Genomic DNA, 22502 nt, shown 5'->3' on the forward strand with positions numbered 1-22502 from the left:
TAGATCACTACCCTGATCAGCACACCAGATGGATGTAGGCACTATTAGCATTCATTACAGCCCACAGCAATATGCAGAACCTTGTACCTGAGCCCCATTACGGTTTGTAGTATTCCATTTTGTCATGTCATTAAAGTATTTCTGTTTTTACAAGAGGAAAACTAGACTGGACACTTTCTTACTGCGTCTGTTGATTGTTGAGTTCTGTGTTATTGTCTTCCACTCTACCTCCCAGTGAAACCTATAATTCATCTTCACTACTCTGAGAGTCAAGTCCAGAAAAAGTGTACTTGGTCCAGTGTGCAGAGCTATAGTATGATGGACCCAGGACACTAGTAGCAAATGAGCCCAACCACCATGGTTGTGGCGCAATAGCCTCTGCCTGTCCTGTGCCCCTTAAATGGGTTTGATATTCTTTCATGGCAATATGTTTTTCTTTTACTTGTTGACTTGCTATCACATCATGTTAAATACCAAGAGCACTGAACATATTATTGCAGCGTTCACATTTTTCTGTTGACTTGTATGGTGGACGGAATAAATCCACAAATGAGAATACTACATCACCAGCGCTGTTTTACTATAGAGCTTTGTGGTGATTTTCAATATCTCTATCATAAAAGTTCCCTTTATTTACAGTGTGGCATTGCAGTGTGCTGCAATGCCAGACACAGTACAAAAGGGGGTGGTGATGGACTGGGCATCTGAATCAATCAAACACTCACACCCAGTCAAAAGATCTGGGTTTAATCCATCACCGTTCTTTAGCCCACTCTGCAACCCCAGTTCAGACATGGCTATATGCAAATCAGTCTGACCCTGTGCCTCATGGGAACAGTCCAGCCCGAACTGCCAAGCCATGTCTTCCCTGGACCGGAAACAAGCTTCCCCTTTTGTATCGCAATGCCAGACAGGCACCCTCAAAGGGGGCTCTTTGCCGGAGACCTTCTTGTCCGCCGTTTGGTGAAGTGCGTGTGTGGGGGCTTAAGGAGTAGATTGGTGTTGAGGTGTGAAGGTGTGAGGTTAAAAATAGGAAAAGAGGTACTTCTCAGTAAAAACTTTAATGAACAAGTTCTCTTACCTATATTAAAAATGTGTGGTGCTATCTATTACACTTTAGTTATCTTACTTAGCTATAGGTCAACATGTTTGTAGCTTCTGTGTTGTCATAACAATGATCTAGTAGCTATTTACCAGGATCAATATCAACCTAATCTACTATGTAATTGGAGTTTTAATGCATGGGTTTATTGATTTTCTCCCAATCACACATACCTTGGTTTCTGTTTTGATTTGTGATTTATTTAGCGATGACCTGTAGCTCAAAGACACATAGTACACATTAATAATACAATTCAATATTTCCAAATCATTATTTCCAATGTTGATTCGGATTTGCAAATCATGAAACACGTGCTTATTTTGTTACACCAAATGCATTCTTATTTGTTTGTATCATTTGCATGCTTTGTGCCAAAGTATGTCACCTGTACATATAAAAAACACCACAAGACACAGGCAACATAAATTAAAAGTCTATCACAGTTGATAACTTACCCAAATTGGGTAAACATGTGTGCCTCCTCGAGTTGTGCACAATAGCACACCATTTGTGTGCTGAAAAAGTAATCAATGTTTGGGTTAGTTTGGCCCTGTTTGATTCAAATTCTAGAAAGAGTTCCGTTCTGTGGCGCATTGACAGCTGTGTCGTACTTACAGTTTGGTACCCTTGTGTGCTGACTCTGAAGTGTCGGCTCACAGGTAAATTGGGAATATTTAACCTGTTCCTGACGGATTAACAGGGACCAGGTGTTGCCGGTATTGGACCCGCCCTGCATGCAAATGCTAGAGCGGGTATTGACTAGGTTAGTTTAGTCTGTTATCTATCTCCATTGGGAGGAACAGGTTGCTTACTTGGCGGCCATCTTAACAATATAATTAAACCAATTGTCAATATCCATATTGGACTAAATCTTCTACTTAGTAACCATTACCATCGGGGTTGTTATCAGCGTATTCTCAACTTATAAGTCTAAGTTGTACCCAGTTGTAATTTTGCTGGTCTTGGAACCGTAGTGATCAATACGGTTAAATTAACGTTGATGAGGAACTGCCTAAATGTGTGTTTTTTCAGCTCTCTATCTGTATTATACTATATCATCCTGAAAGTAACAAGATATTTACAAGATGTTAGGTGTATTAAGAGGAAGATTATCTTTGTATGATCCGGTAGTTCCATTCAGCAGTGTGGAAATAGGTCTCGCTATCGGAACAAAGTCTATGTGGACTGTTCAGTATAAAGTATTACTCCCTTCGTTAGGTGTTTTCTTTCAGAAACATTGTTGGCTCTTTATGAGGAAGACAGGGTGGAGAACCTTAAATTACGTTGCGATGGTGTCGTGTATTTCTATAGGTTCTGAATCGATCCCCCTATTCCTGACCCTATTCTGGTTAAACTAACTATCAAGTTAACTAACAGTCAGCCCATGAGGCAAGAAAACCCCCATGATGCAGATACCGTTATCTGACGCAGTCACACTACGGCACAGGAACGTGTTATCTGATTAGGTCATAACGCTTGAGATCTAATTAGACAAGCGACATTCCTCCAGCCCCTGATAAGGCATACGACGTTCTCATAACAAATCAAACCTATGACAACCTGGAAAATCCGTGCGGCCATTGTTTTGATTTCACAGAGAACTTTAGTAAAGAATGTGCTAACGAGCAAGTCGTATGACATCTTTATTGACGTATCTATGTCCATCCTTACGTCAATCTCGGCACCTTTAAGGTATAAATATTGCCGACCTTGCCCTATGCAAACACACGCGTGGTGACAAGACGGAGCAGCCATACTTGCCGAAGCCGAGAGCAGAAGCAGACCCCGCTGGCAGCAGCCCCGCCTTCCTGACGCGCTGAGAGACGCGCTGCTATCTCAAGCCGAGAGACCCAGCACCGGCGCTTTCGGGCAGCCCTCGCAGGCAGCCTGGAATATCGAGAGCAGAGAAAGAGATACTATTCCTCATCCATCCTAAATTCCAGGTACAGAACTGAATAACCCCTCACAGAGAATTCTTTAGTTATTCACTTGGCAAAAACAAACTTAACTTAAACTGTAACTTTCTATTCCCGCCCACGCATTAGACTTAGGTCAGGTACACGGGGTAGGCGTATTTAGAAACACCAGTTGAGTACGTTTAGTCAAATGTATATGTGTATGTAAATATATTTTAATCATTTTAAACATCATATGGCTCAGAAACCATATCAATGTTTTTACAGTATTATTTTATACTATTGCTTTTAATGTATGCACTTTACTTAACTATAAGTATTGCAATAATATCGATCCATTTCTCATGTATGAGAAAAGAGACTGATCAATAAATAACACCTTTTTATTGAACACGCCCGTCTCTTCCTTTTCTCTACATTCTGATGAGACTAAGAATGCACGTACTGACTGAGTAAAATAATTGCCTTGTGCTGACACGACTCTCGAGATTGACTCTTGATTAGGGGAGAGCAAAGTTGTCATGTTCTATGGTTGTCAGAAACTAAATCCCTTCTTGTCTAATCAGGGGAGTTAATTCCTTCCTTGAACATTCGAGAAAGTTTCTAGCGAACTCTGAGCTTAGCTGGCAAACCCAAAAATTAAGTCTAGTATCGACAGTAGTAGACCTAGTTAACGTCTGGCCTAGGCCTTTACCGCTGTAGGTACTATTCCAATGCGCAGAGCCTATTGGGAAAATAGGAGCTACACTACAATGGAAGGTCATCTCATGTGTCCCTTCCTGGTCTGATCTAGTCTAACCTATGAATGAAGTATCTATATCTCATGTCACGGAATGTCATCGTTCAACCCAATGGTGTTGGAGGAAAGACGGAAGATCCATTGTTGTTCTTTTCCGAACAATACTTGCTTATTCATATTAGGATGTGTTTCTAGTATGATCCAGCGTAGGTCATCTGGTGTGTGACCTCTAGTCAGAAAGTGCATACTCATTTTTGTGATACCCAAGTCCTCCAACACATCACTGACATCGTCTGCACCTCACCTCCAGGATCAGGGTAGCCCAGCTGCATCGAGGAGACCCCACCCACTACCCACACCACCCAGCAGGATTCACCCACAGCCCCAGCAGTCTCCCGAGACCCCCAGGAACAACACATGGCTTTCCAGCGACGTGTCCTGGAGTGCCAGAGGGAGACATCTGAGCAGGTGCGGGTGGGGTTGGACCTCATGGCTACCAAACTGGACGCCATCCATGGGTGTCTAGGTCCCATCAGGGACCAGCTCCAGTCCCTAACGGACACCCACGGCCCGCTCCATGGTCTCTAACGAGCCCTGACTGACATCGCTGGAGTCATGACACGGAGAGAAGAACACCTGTCCGCTCAGACTAGCTCCAACGGTCCCAGTCTTGAGCTGGCACACATGCGGAGCCTCATGGAGAACATGGAGCGGATGGAGGCGGACAGGATGGCAGCCACCGCTGCGCATCAGCAAAATGTAGCTTGGATCTACCATGCCCTGCAGATCCTCATCATGGCATTGCTGCCACAAGGCATAGCGTTGATAAATGCTGCTGCCCCCACACCGTCCACATCTCCGCCCCCTGGTGTGTCAGTGCCTCACATTGCGACAGGAGTATCCACTCTGGCACCTGATGTGTCACTGCCACACAGTACCGCAGCCGGTACTGCAACACCCACAGGTGGGGCAGAGCACACATCCGAGGACGAGCAAGTGGATGGGATTGTGTTCAGAAGGAGGCACTAGCATTCATTTCCGCCACCTGGCCTGTTTCTTCTTGGTGCCGCACATGGCCCCATGACTTTCCACTGACCCCCGATACACGCCGCTGCACTCACCTTGGACCGCGACATGGACTGCCCTATCCTGTATGATGACCAATGACACGGCGACCAGACTGCGTACTGTACCCTTCCTCTTCCGCTGTACTTGTCACCCCCAGATGGACTCTGGCTGGCCATCCACGGGCCCATATTGTGTAGTGTGCTTGGCATGGCCCTGTACCGCTCCAGCTGCAAAACTCCACTGGATGTGCAATAAACATCCAGTAACGTACTGCTGTGTCATGTCTTTCATCATTCATGTATGAATGTGTGGATGAATGTAGGGACAGTGATTTCCCTCACGACAATGATGCTCATCTAGTGGGATGCCAGTCACAGTGTGCTACATTGCCTATTGTGTTCCGGGTGCCGTGGACACTACAACAGGGACACACGCATTAGTCACTTCCTTGTCCGGACATGGACTGAACCACGCCCAGAGCCCCTGAGTCATTGGTGGAAGCCCTGCGCTGGTCCGGCGTACTCCAGGCCAGACCACACCACTTACGCTCCGAGGGGGGGCCCACATAGCTACCTGTCGCAGGCGTACTCACTGGTGGTGTGCAGGTCACTGGTCTAGTTGTCAGCATGTCACAGCCACTCCCTGAGGGCAGATTTGCACACACACCACACCCATCTTGCACAGGCGTCACAGGCCATGTGACCCCACAAATTTAAGGGGCCGACAAGGTCACATTCCCCTCTGCCGGTGGTGACTGGATGACGGACGCTCCACGTTCTCAATCATAAAGGGCCCATGAGTTGTTGCGCACAGGGTTAGAGGCACCTGAAGCCTTGCCGCCATCACGGGCCTAACACCAAGTGGTGCTGACTGGCGTTGCACAGGGTTAGTGGCACCCGAAGCCTTGCGGCCATCAAGGGCCTACCACCACATGGTGCTGACTGGCGTTGAACAGGGATAGTGGCACCCAAATAGCTGAGCGGGTGTGCAGTCTGCGTTGATGACGTGTGCACTGATGTGGTCTCCGCCATTGATGACTCAGGACTCAGCATCATGTGTGGGACCTGCTAGGCCACGGGCCAGCCTGCATGATGTGAACCATGCCATGGTGGCGGGACCGGGAACTGGAGCTTGCGCAGGCACGTGGTGTGCCTACTGGTGGACACACCGGTGGCAGCAGGTGAACAGTGGGGCCTGTGTGCGCAGGCGCAGCGGTCTCTCTCTCTCTCTCTCTCTCTCTCCCTTTCCTTCTCTTTCTCACTCTCTGTCTTCCCTCTCTCTCTCTCTCTCTCTCTCTCTCTCTCTCTCCCTTCCTTTCCTTCCCTCTCTTTCTCTCTCTGGCTTACTTTCCTTCTCTGTTTCTCTGTGTCTAGCTCCTTTGATGTGCGCATGACACACGTCCTGATTTTGGGCTTTATTTTCCAGGCTGTGACGTTGAGATTGTCCCTGACGGACCCAACAGAAGTCTTCCGCATTGATGCTTTGTGTTGTATTTCAATAAAGTTTTTGGTTGTTACTTCAGTGCTGTGTGACTGTTTCTCCTTCTTCTGGCCACACATGTGTGTATTTATGTTGGCAATGTGCGTCATCATGCGGTTTTTGTGGTTCTTGTGTCATGCACGGTATGTGTATGTTGGGGAGTGCCGGTGGGGGCTGGGGGTGGTGGTGGGGGATGTTGTGGCCCTCAGGGGTATCGGAGCTGCATGATCATTGTCTCCATGACATCTGTGGGTCTGCAGGTGTGGCTCTTGGCTGGGCTCCCTTTCATGCTGTGGGTAGTCGTGCTGCTTAGCACCAGCAAAAGGCAGGTGTTAAATCCCTGATGCTATCGCGGCTTATCGCCTGTTTTTGCTGCGCTTCGCAGATCTGGCAGTTCATTGTGAAAGTGGTGTTGTGGCTTTTTTGTGTGTTTTTGCATGGAAACACCTACTCTGCATCTGATATGGGTTACTTGGTGGTGTCCACCGTGGAGTTGAATTTTGGGGCAGTTATCGCGGGAATACTGGCAATGTCTGCAGTTTGCACCAGCTTGTGAATGGGGTGTTAAATCTATCTCCACTTTTGATGCGTTAAGGTGGAGATAAATCAGAGATAAGTCCTTGTGATCCCCCTTAGGCTCATAAAATGAGAATACGCTGTTAACAACCCCCGTTGGTAATGGTTAATAACTGAAAGCTTTCGTCCAATATGGATATTGACAATTGGTTTAATTATAGTGTTGAGATGGCCGCCACATAAGCAACCTTTTCCTCCCAATGGAGATAGACAACAGACTAAACCAACTTAGTCAATCCCCACTCTAGCGTTTGCACGCAGGGCAGGTCCAATAGCAGCAACACCTAGCCCTTGTAAATCCATCAGGAACAGGTGGTCCGACACTTCCGAGTCAGCAGAACAGGGCCAAACCGCCCAAACAATAATTACATTTTACAGCACGCAAACAGCATGCTATTGTGCACAACTTGAGGAGGCACACATTTTTACCCAATTTGGGTAAGTTATCAACTGTGATTGACTATTAATTTACGTTGCGTGTGTCTTGTGGTGTTTTTTATATGTACAGGTAACATACTTTGGCACAAAGCATGTGATTGATGCAAACATATAAGCATTTGTTTGCTGTAAGAAAATGAGCACGTACTTCACGATTTGTGGATCAGAATCAACATTGGAAATAATGATTTGGAAACATTGAATTGTATTTTTACTATGTACTATGTGTATTTGACTGGTAGAAAATGAATAAAGCCATACACTAAAACTCCAATCACTAAGGGGCTGATTCTGATGCGGGTTGGAAAGCTTACTGACCGAATCGGTTTGGAAATGATTTCTGACCCACTTGGATCGGGAGAGTCCGACCGACGGAGTACGATGCATCCGGATGCTTCCAGATACGATTTGGTTGGACTCCCATTGATTTCAATGGGAGCATATGTTCTGTAGTAGGGGATCTCTGTGTATAGTCATAATCTAGTGAATAGTCCCGCCCATGTGCGTGGACCCCGGAGCAATCAAAAATAATCTCTTACAGTGTCAAAAAATGCAGAAAATGCATAGACACTTAAGAGAGAATTTAAAGACAGATAATGCAGCCAAAAAGGCTACACTGTCCAGTACTTCAACTAGAAATTCCACCATAAAATCCACAAAACAGCAAAGCCTGTACAGATTTCCCTTGCTTAACAGCAAAATCCCTCAGGAATGATAGAGAGAAGAACCTGGACAGACAAGCCCCATAGGCTGCCATTATGTGGCTTAATTAGGATACTGTGCCTTTAAGGAACCTTCCAGAACCTTCTCTCAGTATCCCAGAATGCACAGCAGGTCCAACTTAGCCTCAGTTCTTTTTTCCGGCTCCTGCAAGCAGGACCCTGGAGCATTGAGCTCTCCCTTTCAAGGGTTTTTTGTTAGTGTTTTACACTGATTTCGATTTTTTGGTGCTTTTAAAGTACTTTGGTGACTTTCTTTCTGTGTTTCTGCACTCTTTTTTGTCCATAATGCCTGCATTATTCGACAAATGCCCTGAGTGCTCAAGAAAGAAGGCCAGGACAGACTCCCATGAGGTCTGTATTCTCTGCCTTCCCTCTTCCCACATTCCTGAGGAGTGTAGGATCTGCAGAAGCTTCTCTGGAAGAACCCTGAAGGAGAGGAAGAAGATCAGGCTTCAGGGACTTGAGGAGAGAAAGCTGAAGGCACGAGGTGGGTCAGGAGGGGCTCCTTCTACCCATGCTGAGGCCTCTGGGGGGCTCCCCAGGGGCAGGAAGACCAGCCCTCGCCCAAGGTCTCCGTCTGGGTCAGTTGCGCTGACCACGACGTCGAGGGGACGGTCAACGGCCAGTTCCAGGTCTCCCCAGGGCTCTGGGTCGAGAAAACGTCGCCCGTCGACGTCGAGGAACGTGTTCCGGCCGCCGTCGAAGCCGGTGTCGATATCCTCGTCGTCGCTGTCGGCGTCGAGTGATCGACATCGGAGGGCCCGGCGTCGGCGCTCGCCGTCGAGGCGACACCGCCGTTCGCCGTCGAGGACATCGTCGTCGAGGGGATCCTCGTCGTCGAGGTCGCCGTCGAGACGAAAGGCATCTCCGGCGCCGAAGAGGTCGACGTCAAAGCATTCCAAAAGGCCGACGTCGAGGAGATCGACGTCGAGAAGGTCGGAGAGGTCGACGTCGAGAAGGTCCAAAGGGTCGCCGTCGAAGCGATCCAGGAAGTCGACGTCGAGACCGGCGAAGAGGTCGAGGTCGCCGTCGAGGCACCATCGCCCGTCGTCGAGGTTTCGTGGCTCGTCGATCTGGTCGGGGTCGACGTCGAGACGGAGACACGGTTCGACGTCGAGGAGTGTGATTCGGTCGACGCCGAAGGACCGTTCGACGTCGAGGGGACATCGGTCGTCGTCTGGACACCGGTCTTCAGCGTCTGGAGGTCCTAAGGACAGGCCCAGGCCTGTGGGGGGCTCCCCACGCTCTGGAAGAGATGGTGGCTCGCCGGGACTGGCGCATTCCGGGGTGGATACTCCGATGAGGCCGGCTACACCTCCTCCGCGGCCTGCTATGCCGATGGGTCCTCCTCCGAAGGCCCCTACCCCACCTCCGAAGCCGGCTCCGCGGGACCCGCGTCCGGTTACTCCTCCACCCCCGATCCCACCGAGGGGGGTGTCGATGCCTAAGTTTCCGACGCCCCCGAAGAAGACTCCTAAGAAGCCTAGAGCTCCTGACCCTGGGAGGCCGAAGGAGCGTCCGAGGCCCAAGAGGTCGAGATCTCGCTCGGGGAGACGGGACAGATCAAGGAGTGGCCGTGGATCTTCTTCACGATCCAGGCATCATCACAAGAGACGTCGGTCCAGGTCACGTTCTCCATCTGGGACCCGTTCCTACTCGCCCACGCTGTCCGATTCGCCGGAGACTAGGGTGTCTCCGATAGACGATATTAGCACATTTCAGGAGGTTCTCCTGCGTGGTGCGGCGAAGTTGGGCATTGAGGTTGAAGCGCCTACGGCTTCTACCTCGGTAATCTTTGAGACTTTACACAAAAGGCACTTGTCTCGCCCCCTGTTACCTCTGGTGCCGGGGCTCCTTGAGCCCGCCGAACAGCTATTCCTGACGCCGGCAACGGTGAAATCTGTACCTTCCAGGATACTGAAAAAGTACAGGGCTCCGGACTCAGACCCAGCCTTCTTGAGGAAGGACCCGGTACCGGATTCAGTCATCGTGACTGCTGCTCGGAAGCTTCATGCCACCTCCCCTGCGTCCACGGTGCCTCCGGACAAGGAGAGCCGGTGGATCGATTCTGCTGGTCGCAAGGCGTGTGGGACATCCGCCTCGTCCATGAAGGCAGCCAGTGACTCGGCTTTGCTGGGACGTTACGACCGGTCCCTTTGGGACTCGATGGAGCAGTTCGCAGACCTCGTCCCTCGAGACCGCAAGGAGGACTTTGTGGAGATCGTCAAGGAGGGGATGCTGGTCTCTAATCAGGCCATCGGCGCCGCAGCAGACATATCGTTGCTGTCCGCGCACGGATATTGCCACGGGATTCACCAGAGACGCCATGCTTGGCTCAGGTTGACATCGTTGAAACCGGAGGCACAGCAACGCGTGGCGAATCTCCCGTTTTCCGGAGATACCCTCTTCGGGAAGCACGCGGATGATGAGATGGCCAGGATGAAGGCCGAAGCGGAGACCCTGACGGCAGTGGGCTTGGAAAAGCCCAAGGAAAAGAAACCCTTCCGACAGTACCAACGTCGGTTTGGGGCGCAGGGTCGTGGAAGGGGGCAGTCTGCTGGTCAACATCAACAGCGGCAGCAGCAGCAGCAGTACAGGCAGCCCTTCCAGAAGCGACAGGGTGGTAGAGGTCGTCAACAGTCCTCTACCGCGACCAAGGGCCCGGCCGGGTCCCGTCCCTGAGCTGTTACTTCCCCCTCGTCCGTTACCCGCTCCGGTGGGGGGAAGCGTTCAATTTTTTCTGGCAGAGTGGAGAAAAATTACTCAGGACAAGTGGGTGCTGAATATTGTTTGCAATGGATACAGTCTACGTTTCACCAGCCCTCCTCCATCGATTCCTCCCGTCAGCTCGCAGTATCAACTGCGCGAGCTTCAGACGGAGGCGGACGTTCTGCTAAGGAAAAGGGCGATCGAAGACGTACCTCTGTCTCAAAGAGGAAGAGGTCTGTACTCTCGGTTCTTTCTTGTCCGCAAGAAGGACAAAAACGAGTTCAGGCCCATTCTGGATTTGCGGCAGGCAAACAAGTGGATTCGCAGAGAAAAGTTTCGCATGCTGTCGTTGCATCAGATCTACCCTCAGCTGCAACGGGGAGACTGGATGTGTGCCATAGATCTACAGGACGCATACTTCCACGTGCCCATTGCATGCAAACACAGAAAATTTCTGCGCTTTCAAGTCGGCACCAATCACTATCAGTACACGGTGCTACCCTTCGGACTGAAGTCTGCACCCAGGACATTCTCAAAATGTATGGCAGTGGTAGCGGCACACCTGAGGAAGAACAAGGTGTTTGTCTACCCGTACCTGGACGATTGGTTGATCAAAGCCTCCTCCTTCTCGGAAGCTCGAGCACACTTCCAGAAGACGTGCGTTCTCTTGAACAAGCTGGGGTTGCACATCAACATGTCCAAGTCGGTCCCGATTCCGGTACAGTGCATCCAGTACTTGGGGGCCTCCATCAATACGCTGTCAGCAAGCGTGTCTCCTTCGGAAGAGCGACGTTTATCACTCGTTCGGAAGGCTCAGGCTCTCATGAAAACTCCGTCTACGACTGTGAGGACCGTGTCTTCTCTACTGGGATCGATGGCCTCTTGCATCTTTCTCACTCCTCACGCACGGCTACAGATGAGACCTCTGCAGGAGTGCTTGGAGGATCAGTGGGACCAGAGGAGAGGTTCTTGGGACGACAGGATACGACTGTCTCTACATGCTCTTCAGTCTCTGAAGTGGTGGTGCTCGAAGGAGAATCTCCTCAGAGGCGTTCCCTTCCACAAGGACATTCCCACACAGACCATCGTGACGGATGCGTCTCTCCAAGGTTGGGGGGCGCATTCCGGAGACCTGCAAATTCAAGGGACGTGGTCCCCGACGGAGTCCACGTACCACATCAATTTCCTGGAACTGAGAGCTGTTCACTTGGCACTGAAGGCCTTTCATCCGTCCTTTCAGACCAACTCTCTGCTTGTTCAGACGGACAACACGACAACGATGTATTACCTCAACAAGCAGGGGGGCTCGAGATCGCGCACTCTGTCGCAGGAGGCGCAGGCGATCTGGCACTGGCTTCTGGCTCGAGGACTGTCGATAACGGCCACCCATCTGCCAGGTGTGCAGAATGTTCAGGCAGACGAACTGAGCAGAATCGTGCAGGAAAACCACGAATGGGTCATAAACGACGAAGTACTAGGAGAAGTCTTCGCAAGGTGGGAAACTCCAGACGTAGATCTGTTTGCCACCGCCGAAAACAGCAAATGCCGAGGCTTCGCCTCCAGGTACTACCAGCCAGGGACGCTGGGGAACGCGTTATGGATCAACTGGTCGAACAGCTTTCTGTACGCTTTTCCACCAATTCCCCTGATTCCGGCGGTTCTCATCAAGCTGTCTCAATCCAGGGCGAGAATGATTCTGATTGCCCCGGAATGGCCCAGACAGTGGTGGTTCACGGACCTGCTTCACCGTTCTCTCCTTCCTCACATGAAGCTGCCGTGCAGGCCGGACCTTCTCACGAAGTTCGGGGGGCGGATGGTGCACCCCAACCTCTCGTCTTTGAGTTTGGCGGCATGGCTCCTGAAATAGTGCAATATGGCCATCTGAATCTCCCAGAGGATTGTATGGGCATACTGAAGGAGGCTAAGCGACCTTCCACTAGGACTTCCTATGCTTACAAGTGGAAGAGGTTTTGCATCTGGTGCAAGTCTAAGAACTATGACCCTACGTCATGCAAGGAAGATGTCATCCTTCCATATCTGCTTCATCTGGCGCAGTCGGGCCTTAATGTCCATTCCATTAAGGTTCATCTGGCTGCTTTGACTGCCTACAGGAAAGGCCCTTCACAGACTTCCTTTTTCCAGATCCCTGTGATCAAAGATTTTTTGGAAGGCTTGAAGAAAGTGTTCCCTCCTGTCAGGCTTCCTTCGCCTTCATGGGACTTGAATGTGGTGCTGTCCAGATTGATGAAGGAGCCTTTTGAACCCATTCATAAGGCTTCGTTGCAGCACCTGTCCTGGAAGGCGGCGTTCCTCGTGGCCATTACATCGGCCCGCAGGGTGAGTGAGATTCAGGCATTGTGTTGCCAAGAACCTTATACTGTATTTCATAATGCTAAAGTTGTTATGCGTACTCACCCTAAGTTTCTTCCCAAGGTTGTTTCTGATTTTCATATCAATCAGACTATCACTTTGCCTACGTTCTTTCAGAATCCTTCATCTCCGGCGGAAAGGTCTTTACATTCCCTGGATGTGCGGAGGGTGCTGAAGTTTTATCTTGATAAGACTAAAGATGTTCGTAGGTCAGACCAATTGTTCATCAATTATGGTTCAGTCAGGACGGGTCTTGCTACCTCTAAACAGTCCATCTCTAGGTGGATTGTGTCCTGCATTCAGTTGTGTTACTGCAAAGCTAATAAGACCTTAGGGGGCAAACCTAAGGCTCATTCCACCAGGGGCAAGGCTGCTACGTCAGCTATGCTCCGTAATGTTCCCATTGCAGAGATCTGCAAGGCGGCCACTTGGAAGTCGGTCCATACCTTTGCTAAGCATTACTGCCTGGACTCTGATGCCAGGACAGACGCTCAGGTTGGGCAGGCTTCGCTGCGGAATCTGTTCGCACAGTAGTGGCGTTATTTTACTCTCCACCGCCGCTTGGTGTGGGGATGGGCTTGCCATTCTATTCACTAGATTATGACTATACACAGAGATCCCCTACTACAGAAGGAGTAGTTTCTGTCCTGTAACTCCAGTTCTGTAGTAGGGGTATCTCTGTTATAGTCATAAGCGCCCTCCCGCCTCCCCGGTGGAGTGTTGTTCATGATCATAATGCTACAGGTCTGGCGTTTTCTACGCCTTCGAAAAGAACTGAGGCTAAGTTGGACCTGCTGTGCATTCTGGGATACTGAGAGAAGGTTCTGGAAGGTTCCTTAAAGGCACAGTATCCTAATTAAGCCACATAATGGCAGCCTATGGGGCTTGTCTGTCCAGGTTCTTCTCTCTATCATTCCTGAGGGATTTTGCTGTTAAGCAAGGGAAATCTGTACAGGCTTTGCTGTTTTGTGGATTTTATGGTGGAATTTCTAGTTGAAGTACTGGACAGTGTAGCCTTTTTGGCTGCATTATCTGTCTTTAAATTCTCTCTTAAGTGTCTATGCATTTTCTGCATTTTTTGACACTGTAAGAGATTATTTTTGATTGCTCCGGGGTCCACGCACATGGGCGGGACTATTCACTAGATTATGACTATAACAGAGATACCCCTACTACAGAACTGGAGTTACAGGACAGAAACTACTCCTTCCTAACCGCATCATAATTGGGCCCTGGGTCGGGAAGACACGTTCCCGATCTGATTTGGAAGTAGCAGATGCCATTAGGAGGCATTCCTAACCGCATCAGAATCAGGTCCTAGGCAAATGCTTTCCTAACCTCATCAGAATCAGGCCCTAAGTAGATTAGGTTGATATTGGTCCTGATGAATAGATATTAGATCATTGTTATGCCTACACGGAAGCTAGAAACATGTTGACCTATAGCTATCTAAGATAACTAAAGTCTAAAGGATAGCACCACACATTTTTAATGTAGGTATGAGAACTTGTTAATTAATGTTTCCTCTGAGAAGTACCTCTTTCCCTACTTGTAGCCTCACACCTTCACACCTCAACACCAAGCAACTCCTTAAGCCCACACACCCGCACTTCACCAAATGACAGACAAGAAGATCTCCGGCAAAGAACCTCCTTTGAGAGTGTCCATCGGGCATTGCAGCGCTGGCCCGACGAGGAGCTAATGCCCTACATTGAAGCATGACACCAATCCAGATGTGTTAGGGTATTTGATTCTTGCAGGGTCACACCCACTGCGTACCCTAAAGACTAGTCATTGACCCACATACCCACATAGACATCTCTCACCTCTTCCCTACTGAGTTATGCTTAGTAGGTTGGAGTGTTAGGAGATAGACAAAACATGTCAGAGAATCTCTAATTTCATGTGCTATATAGAGCCCGAACCAATACACCAAAATCAGTAAGAAATAACAGCAGTTGGTATATTATACCACATGACTAGGTATCATATACAATATTCATCTGTAAATTATATGTATTAGAGTGATTGATAATATAAATTACACATATTAGGGTGAACGTTAGATAAGCCCCAATCATATTGCATCACACACCCTTAAACTCAATTAGGCTAGAACCATATGTTAAAGCCAGCTATTTAACATCATGGTTGTATTAGTTTGTCATAATATGGCAATGCATGTAAAGCCTTCCCACATACTCTATTGTGGCATTAGGCCTAAAATCAGAACATAACATTTCAGCATCCTCCTTTCCATGTTTTTCAACCTGTCCATTTACAGGTCTCTTATTTATCTTTCTTTTATATGGAGCTTTATGGATCAAGGAGGGGTCAGCTTATGATTGGCTCCTATTTGTTACACAGGATATTGAACAATACGTCTTGTTAAAAATAGAGAAAGTACATAGAAGCCTTCTGCTTCTTTTCCCTCCTTCCTACCAGATGAAACTCACACAGTCATTCTTCAGTTGTCGAAATTATGAAAAAATATTGGAGAATGGAATTTTTCTTTCTCTGGCCTGTTAATGAGAGCATTTAAAAAATATAACAGTAGAACATAGATTTTATTAACTGCACCATTTAAATATATTTTTGAAAGTAAACGAGCAAGCTGGCCCTGCACTTGCACCACACCCTCTAGTACAATCTACATAGAGAAACTTTGCTACACATGCCAAGAAGGTGATGTGGACAAAATAAAATGTCTCCACCTTGAGCTAATTTTAATCTCCATGGTTCCGTAGGTCCCACAAAATCACAATTCATCACAATAAGTGGTGTTCCTTACCATTGTATGAGTATACACATGCTAGACACTATAGGAAGAGGACTTAGCACACCCAATTCCCGAGGCGGAATGGACTAAGATTCTTACAAGCTCAAACGCTGTGTCTAGAAATGTGAGATTGAAATTGATTAATTTTTTCTACAAAATAACTTGACAGCACATTAAAACTCAGAAGTGATCCATGCCTTTTTGTAGCCCACCATAGTCAGTGCATTTTGACTAAGTTGCAGGAGCAGGCCGTATGATGAACTATGCCACCAAGGTGAGTGAGGGCTTGACAAGCTTTTAAATAGAAGACAGAGTAGTAATTATGGAATATGCATCCAGTTGAGGAGAATGTTGTCTTGAGACCACTTTGCAGCTTACAGTATTTTTTTTATTCATAGGTTTATATTTATAGATTCATTTTAAAGGAGGGTGTATTGAAAACTCATAAATGTTTTCATTCAATATCCTTCTTTATTGAGGCAGACTTACCAGATTCTGCCACCTAGCTGGTGTCCACATATCAGCGCAGTTGCTGCAGCAATAGAGGATATGGTGGCAAGTGATATAATTTCTGACAACAGTGGGTCTGCAAAGTGAAAGATGACATGATATACCCAAGCATATATGAGACCTATTCAATTACAATAGATGTAGGTGATGAGTACTTTGTCTCCACATATAGACAAGAAATATTAAATGGGCAGTGTTGAGCTAGGACACTCAAAGAAATATGTTTCTCAAGAGTGTGTGGATTTGATGGCAGTGAGGCCTCCCCTGGATGGGTGTGTAGTTGGTATGCGTTCAGATGCTTGCTTGTTTGTTGCCCTGCCAGGGGAGGGGCTGCTGCTGGTCCAGTTGTTGCAAATAATGCGCTAGACATAGAATAGAATGAAGAAAACAAAGTTCTAACTCATAAAGACTAGTATCTTCAGGGAACCTGTATGTGAGTGGGATGTGGTGGGTGTGTGCCTATCTGTGAGGAGCTGCTGCTTGAGAATGGTGTGACATGAATAATGAATTATAATTTAGCATAAAGATAGAGGTGTTTTGTTCTTACTTGCCCTAACATTGGAATTCCCTGGAACAGGAAGGCCACCTAGCAGGCCAGGGTGCATTGTGGAGAAGATACGTTCATTGAGGGGGCGAGGCAGAGGTGGCGTGCAGGCCTGTGGTCTAAATCTTGGTAAACTACCACTTCACCTGTATCCTCCTCCCATCGGGTCATTAGGTTTCGCCTGGCGAAAAGCTGCGCAAGCAGCGGTTCGCGCAGACGAAAAACTTTTGTTTACTAGTATGGATGTTCATCCCGCCTCTGTTTCCCGCTGGCTAGCTCCATAAATGGACGCTATCCATTGGCAAACAGAGGCGTCCGTCATGCTGCGAGGCGACTCGTGGGCGTTTCTGAGAATTTTTCTCATCTGGCCCCTTTGGACACGTCAGTGCGGCGGTGGGCGGGGTTTATTTTTTTTTTCTTTCCGTGTTGTTTTCGTATTTTCAGGAGTGAGCTGCTCCGGGAAGAAGTTCAGGCCCCCCCTCCCAGGAAACCCGCCAGCGCACCAGCAACCATCCGGAGCCAGGTGAGTCCCCCTTCATGGCGTGCGAAAACTCGCACCAAACACCCCCCTCCCCAAAACAACACCCGACCCCAAGGACACGCACCCCTGATCACGGGACCGAAGCTCCGCTGTTCGTGTTCCCGCCCCCCCTCCCGCTGTACGTTCCCGCCCCCTCCCGCTGTTCGTGTGCCCGTAGGTGCTTTTTTTAAAATTCAGTTCGAGCTAGAAACATTGTTTTTTTACATCTGCAAATGACGTAATAGCAGATTATTTCTTACATCCGTAAGTATGCTGAAAACACTGCGATTTAAGACTTGCATAGTCCAGTGACCTTGGTACAGATAAACCAAAGCGTGACTAGTAGCAAGTACACCTACCCCGCGGCCAGAGGTGTCCCGCTGCTTGAAGCACACACACCACCCCGCGCCCAGAGGTGTCCCGCTGTCTCACACAATATGTTGGAACTATTTCTCACGTGTTTTTGTTATTTTCCCACCTGTACTTTCGACTACTTACAATCGCAGACGTTTAATAGAGAGTATTGTCTGATCATGCCGTCTGTCCTCCTTCTCTTTTTTTTTTTATATAAATCATGGTTATTTGGCTATCGGATGTGTTGTTGGAATTTGAATGTACCTTGACAGAGCTCCCAGCATGCACGGGTTTGTTAAATGAACGCCCGGGGCTGGAAACATGGTGTTCTGTGGACTTTGGACAACCGTAAGAACGAGGGCTGTGGTGGACCGGGTGGAGGGTAGAGGGAGGGGGGAGGGGGTTTAGAGAGTTCAGTTTGGAAAGGAGAACACAGTCTTCTAATGCATGACTTGCTCTGGACACCGGAGACCTTCGGGTCTATGTACATGAATTTTATTTCTCTCTCTCTTCCTCTGTCTGACATTCCGGGTCGCCTCACCTCAGCTGTGATTGGTTAACTCAGACTAAATGTATTGCCTGTAGATTCGAGGTGTTTCCGTCTTGTATTCCACATTATAAACGAAAGATTGCAAATCCCAGACTATAAAGGCAATAGAAGCACCTCACGCCTGCCACGAAACAAACTCGTGCTTTGTGTATCGTGGAAGGTATTTATTTATGTATTTTTTTCACAAAAGGAAGTTTTGCATCCCGGAGATTGCAGGGCCGGACTGGGGAACCGAAGCAGCCCTGGGGGGAAATGCTAAAACCAGCCAGGCTCACGTCGTCTCCTCGCTCAGTCTCTTTCTATCCATTCTTTTCCTCTCCATCCCTCTGTAGTCGGGTTCTCTCTCCCCCTCTCTGGAGCTTCCACGGTCTTCAGCCCGATGGGGAAGTGCCCGGTGGATGAAAGGCCCGCCCGGTCCTGGCTGATTGCTTCACTGCACCACGTGCTCTGAGGACTTCCATCCTCCAAAGGTTCTGCAGCGCTCGCGGGTTGTTGCTTGTCGTGGAGTGTGGTTTGCACGTTTTCCTTTGAATTGTGGTACTTACAGTGTTCTGTTTTTACATTGATGAAAAGTAATGACCGTGTCATAAAATGGAGTAATACAACAGGATAGTGTGGGCTGCTAGTGCCTGGCACGGGATGAACTCGAAGTGTGTATGTGATGGGGTGCACCCAGGCGCGCAACACCCATTGGACTTACCGGGCTTCAGCCCCCCCCCTCCGTCGTGTAGGGCAGCCCGGGATGAGACAGATCCCGGGCACACACAGAGCCGCACCCGAACGTTTTACAGATCTTTAAAAGACCATTTGAATGTTGATTAGGCCTTGCAGTTGTTTCACCCCCTTCTAAGAGCCCCTGCAGCTCCACTCTGTCTACTGATTAAAGGTTCAGCCCCCCCCCCCGAAATTTGGCTCTAGTTGCGCCTCTGGGTGCACCCTCATACATATTAATGGACAGTGGCCCGTCTAGTATCTGCACCTGTTGAATAGTACTGGTACAGACCACTCCAAGTATCAAAGGCCTCGTGAGAAGCCCGGGTTGTAGGGTGGGAGGCCCGCATAGGGGTCCCTTGCCACGGTACACTTTAGCCAGTCATGACCCTTTCGTTAACAGCTTGTTGCATGCCTGTCACTCCTCGGGACCCCCCTAACCTTCCCCCCCTCTGAAAATAAGTTACCCTTTGAAGTAAGTGATTGGCTCCCCGATTTCCTGCTTGCAGCATATAATGCATCAAGGGTAGTAGTAACTGAAGGTTAATTCCATTGTGACTACATCACCCCGAGTAAGGCACATCATTTACAATGTGGTGCAGGTATTTGCACATCCGGTCTTGAGGTCCATCAGTTTTGCCATCAAAAGTCCTGTTTCACTATATTTTAAATAATTCTTGCTTAACTGCTCTGAACATAGTTTTTTAAAATATTGCAGACTCCAGGCAGTCCCCTCTCCTCGGTATGTGAACTCCTTCTGTATTGCCCACTCCGTCCTCTGTCAGCTCCCTGCATGCCCGGACTCTCCCATTGAACTTCCTGCAGCCTCTCCCTCATTACCCCCCCCCCCCCCTTGAAGGCTTCCTCGTACTCCAGGGAGCCACCCTTGTTCCACTACAGCCTTGAATGTTATGTAATGTAACTGGTCCTTTTATAAAGCTCTCTTACTCCTTCAGGAACAGAAGTTCGCGCTATATAAAAGTGCATTAAATAAATAAATGTCACTTGTTAAGGGGCCCGGGGGAGGAAAAGCGAGCAGCTGCACCATCCAATCACGGTGGGCCGTGGATTTGCCTTTTGTGTCTCCCCTGGGTCTGTGGGGACCTGATTAGGGTGGGGGGAGGGGGGCCTGTTACTCTGACAAAGGTGCTGAAGGCTGGGGGGTCACAATAGATTCATCACATTGCACCCAGTGAAGAGGTATGGAGAGGGTCCAGTGTGACCATCAAAAAGTTTGAGTTCAAATATAATAGTAGGTCATGGGGAGGGCCACTGGAATTATGAGATGCTGTGTTTGATGCTTCTGCTTTATTTTGCATAATTATCCCTCATCTGGCGCATAATCTGTAGATAAATTGTTTCTAACTCAAAAGGATCAAAGCTTACTGAAAACTGTGGCTGTGGCTGTGTGTGTGGCTCCCTGTATGTGGCTGTGTGTGTGTGGCTCTCAGTATGTGTGTGGCTGTGTGTGTGTCTCTCTGTATGTGTGTGTGTGGCTGTGTGTGTGTCGCTCTCTGCATGTGTGTGTGAGATACAGCAGTGTGAGAGCGACAGCAGTGTGAGAGACAGCAGTGTGAGTGTTCTAGGGAGAGCATGGTGTGTGGGAGAGCATGGTGTGTGAGAGGCAGCGGTGTGTGAGAGACAGCAGTGTGAGAGACCTTTTATTTATATTTTGGTTTTTGAAACATAAATACAACGCATTGTTATCTGCAATATCATTAGCTCAAACTCACGTAAATACGCGACCTATTGCATTGCAAATGCTATAGGTCTCGCATTTGCGAGAGATTAAGCTATTGGCATTGTAAATGACAATGCCATTTATTTATTTATTTTCAAAACCAACACATAAATAAATATTTTGTCATTTACAATGCCAATAGCTCAAACTTTTCAAAAGGCGAAACCATTGCATTGTAAATGCTTGTTTTTTCTTTACAAAGCCCAGAGAACATACTTCCACTACCCCATCGCATTCACAGAGTCTGTTTTTGTCTGCTACATGGCACCTTCTCTGCTCAATAGAGTGTAGGTGTAGATAGACCAAGTAATTATCTACGAGCTTAACAACAAGTTCTGTGAAGTTCCTTTTTCTCTTGACTGTGATGGTTTGCATCCTGGTGGTTGGAACTGGTGTCTGTTATCCACAAGGTCACGGAGTACAAGGGGAAAAGGGCCTAGTCTAATGTGTGGACTGAATTTATCTGGTTCCAGGGCTTATGTTAAGTGTGTGTGGGTTTGGCCAGGTGAATGATGTTTCCCTATGTTCTTCCATTCCTAATATACATTATACCCTTGTCTGGTAGAATTTCGCTTACTGGTCTATGCCTTGAATCTGTGTGTTTGAGGCCGTAATTCGAGTCGTACATGTCTCACTCATGTAAGGTGAAGAAGGCAAATGCTCCCACTACGGGGTGGAAATCATTGCCCAGAACTGCTGAATTGCACCCCGGTGGAAATGTCCACCTAGTCGTAGGTGAAAATCCGTGTGTGCAAAGATCTTTTCATGTAGATTTACTTATGTGAATAGAAGCCAGTATTGGAATGCGGTCCACCCAGAGCTAACAACCAGTATTCTTTTTTAAATTAACTTGCCTACAAGTATCAGTTTGCCAATGCAGAACTGCAGAATTTTCCCCTTTAAACAATGCGGTTAAATTTCATATCTGCTTTTCCCACAGAATGAAGTTGAATTAGGAGAGCTACTGCTATCCCTTAATTATCTGCCGAGTGCAGGAAGATTGAATGTCGATATTATTAGAGCAAAGCAGCTTCTTCAAACTGATATGAGCCAAGGTTCAGGTAAGATAATATTTTGTCTTAATATAAAATTTATTGCACAAAAACTAAGCAAACATTAATTTTATGGTGAACAATTTTATTGTTAATTATTACATAGGAATTCCAACGTATGCTTATCTTTAGTCTTTGGATTATGTGTGTGCAACCATATTGTTCGAGCCCTTGTTGCTTTTCACCTAGTAAAATACACAATTGGTCGACGGAATGCGGAACAAACCAAAACATTCACCCCCAGTCAAGGGTTCTTTGATAAATCCATGTCTTTTGCTCACCATGCTACCCCAGTTTTGACCTGGCCATAAGCAAATCAGTCTTGACCCTGTGCCTCATGGGAACAGTCCAGACCGAACTGCCAAGCCAGGTTCTACCTGGACCGGAAACAAGCATACTAGGACCGATTTCGGGGTTTCACACCTCATCAGCCAGGATAGCTTGAATCCAGTGCCACAGTGAGCCCAGGACCCACGTCTGGGCATACCCAGCACACTTAAGGCAAGAAAGCAAAATACACACAATTGATGGACGGAATGCAGAACAAATCAAAACATTCACCTCCAGTCAAATCTGGGTAAAACCATCATTCTTTTGCTCACCATGTCATCCCAGTTTACAC

The 22502-nt window shown here is 48.0% G+C and overlaps 1 protein-coding gene across 2 annotated transcripts in view; it reads left to right on the top strand.

Annotated features, from left to right (window-relative positions):
- Positions 1 to 22502, top strand: part of SYT17 (synaptotagmin 17) — a 567544-nt gene that overhangs the window by 334957 nt on the left and 210085 nt on the right. For both annotated transcript variants that reach the window (XM_078665248.1, XM_078665249.1), the window contains one exon: positions 21769 to 21889. In XM_078665248.1, the coding sequence (XP_078521374.1) occupies positions 21769 to 21889 (121 nt within the window). The remainder of the gene's footprint in view (positions 1 to 21768; positions 21890 to 22502) is intronic.

Source organism: Lissotriton helveticus, chromosome 10 (genome assembly GCF_964261635.1).
Source record: "Lissotriton helveticus chromosome 10, aLisHel1.1, whole genome shotgun sequence".
NCBI lineage: Eukaryota > Metazoa > Chordata > Amphibia > Caudata > Salamandridae > Lissotriton > Lissotriton helveticus.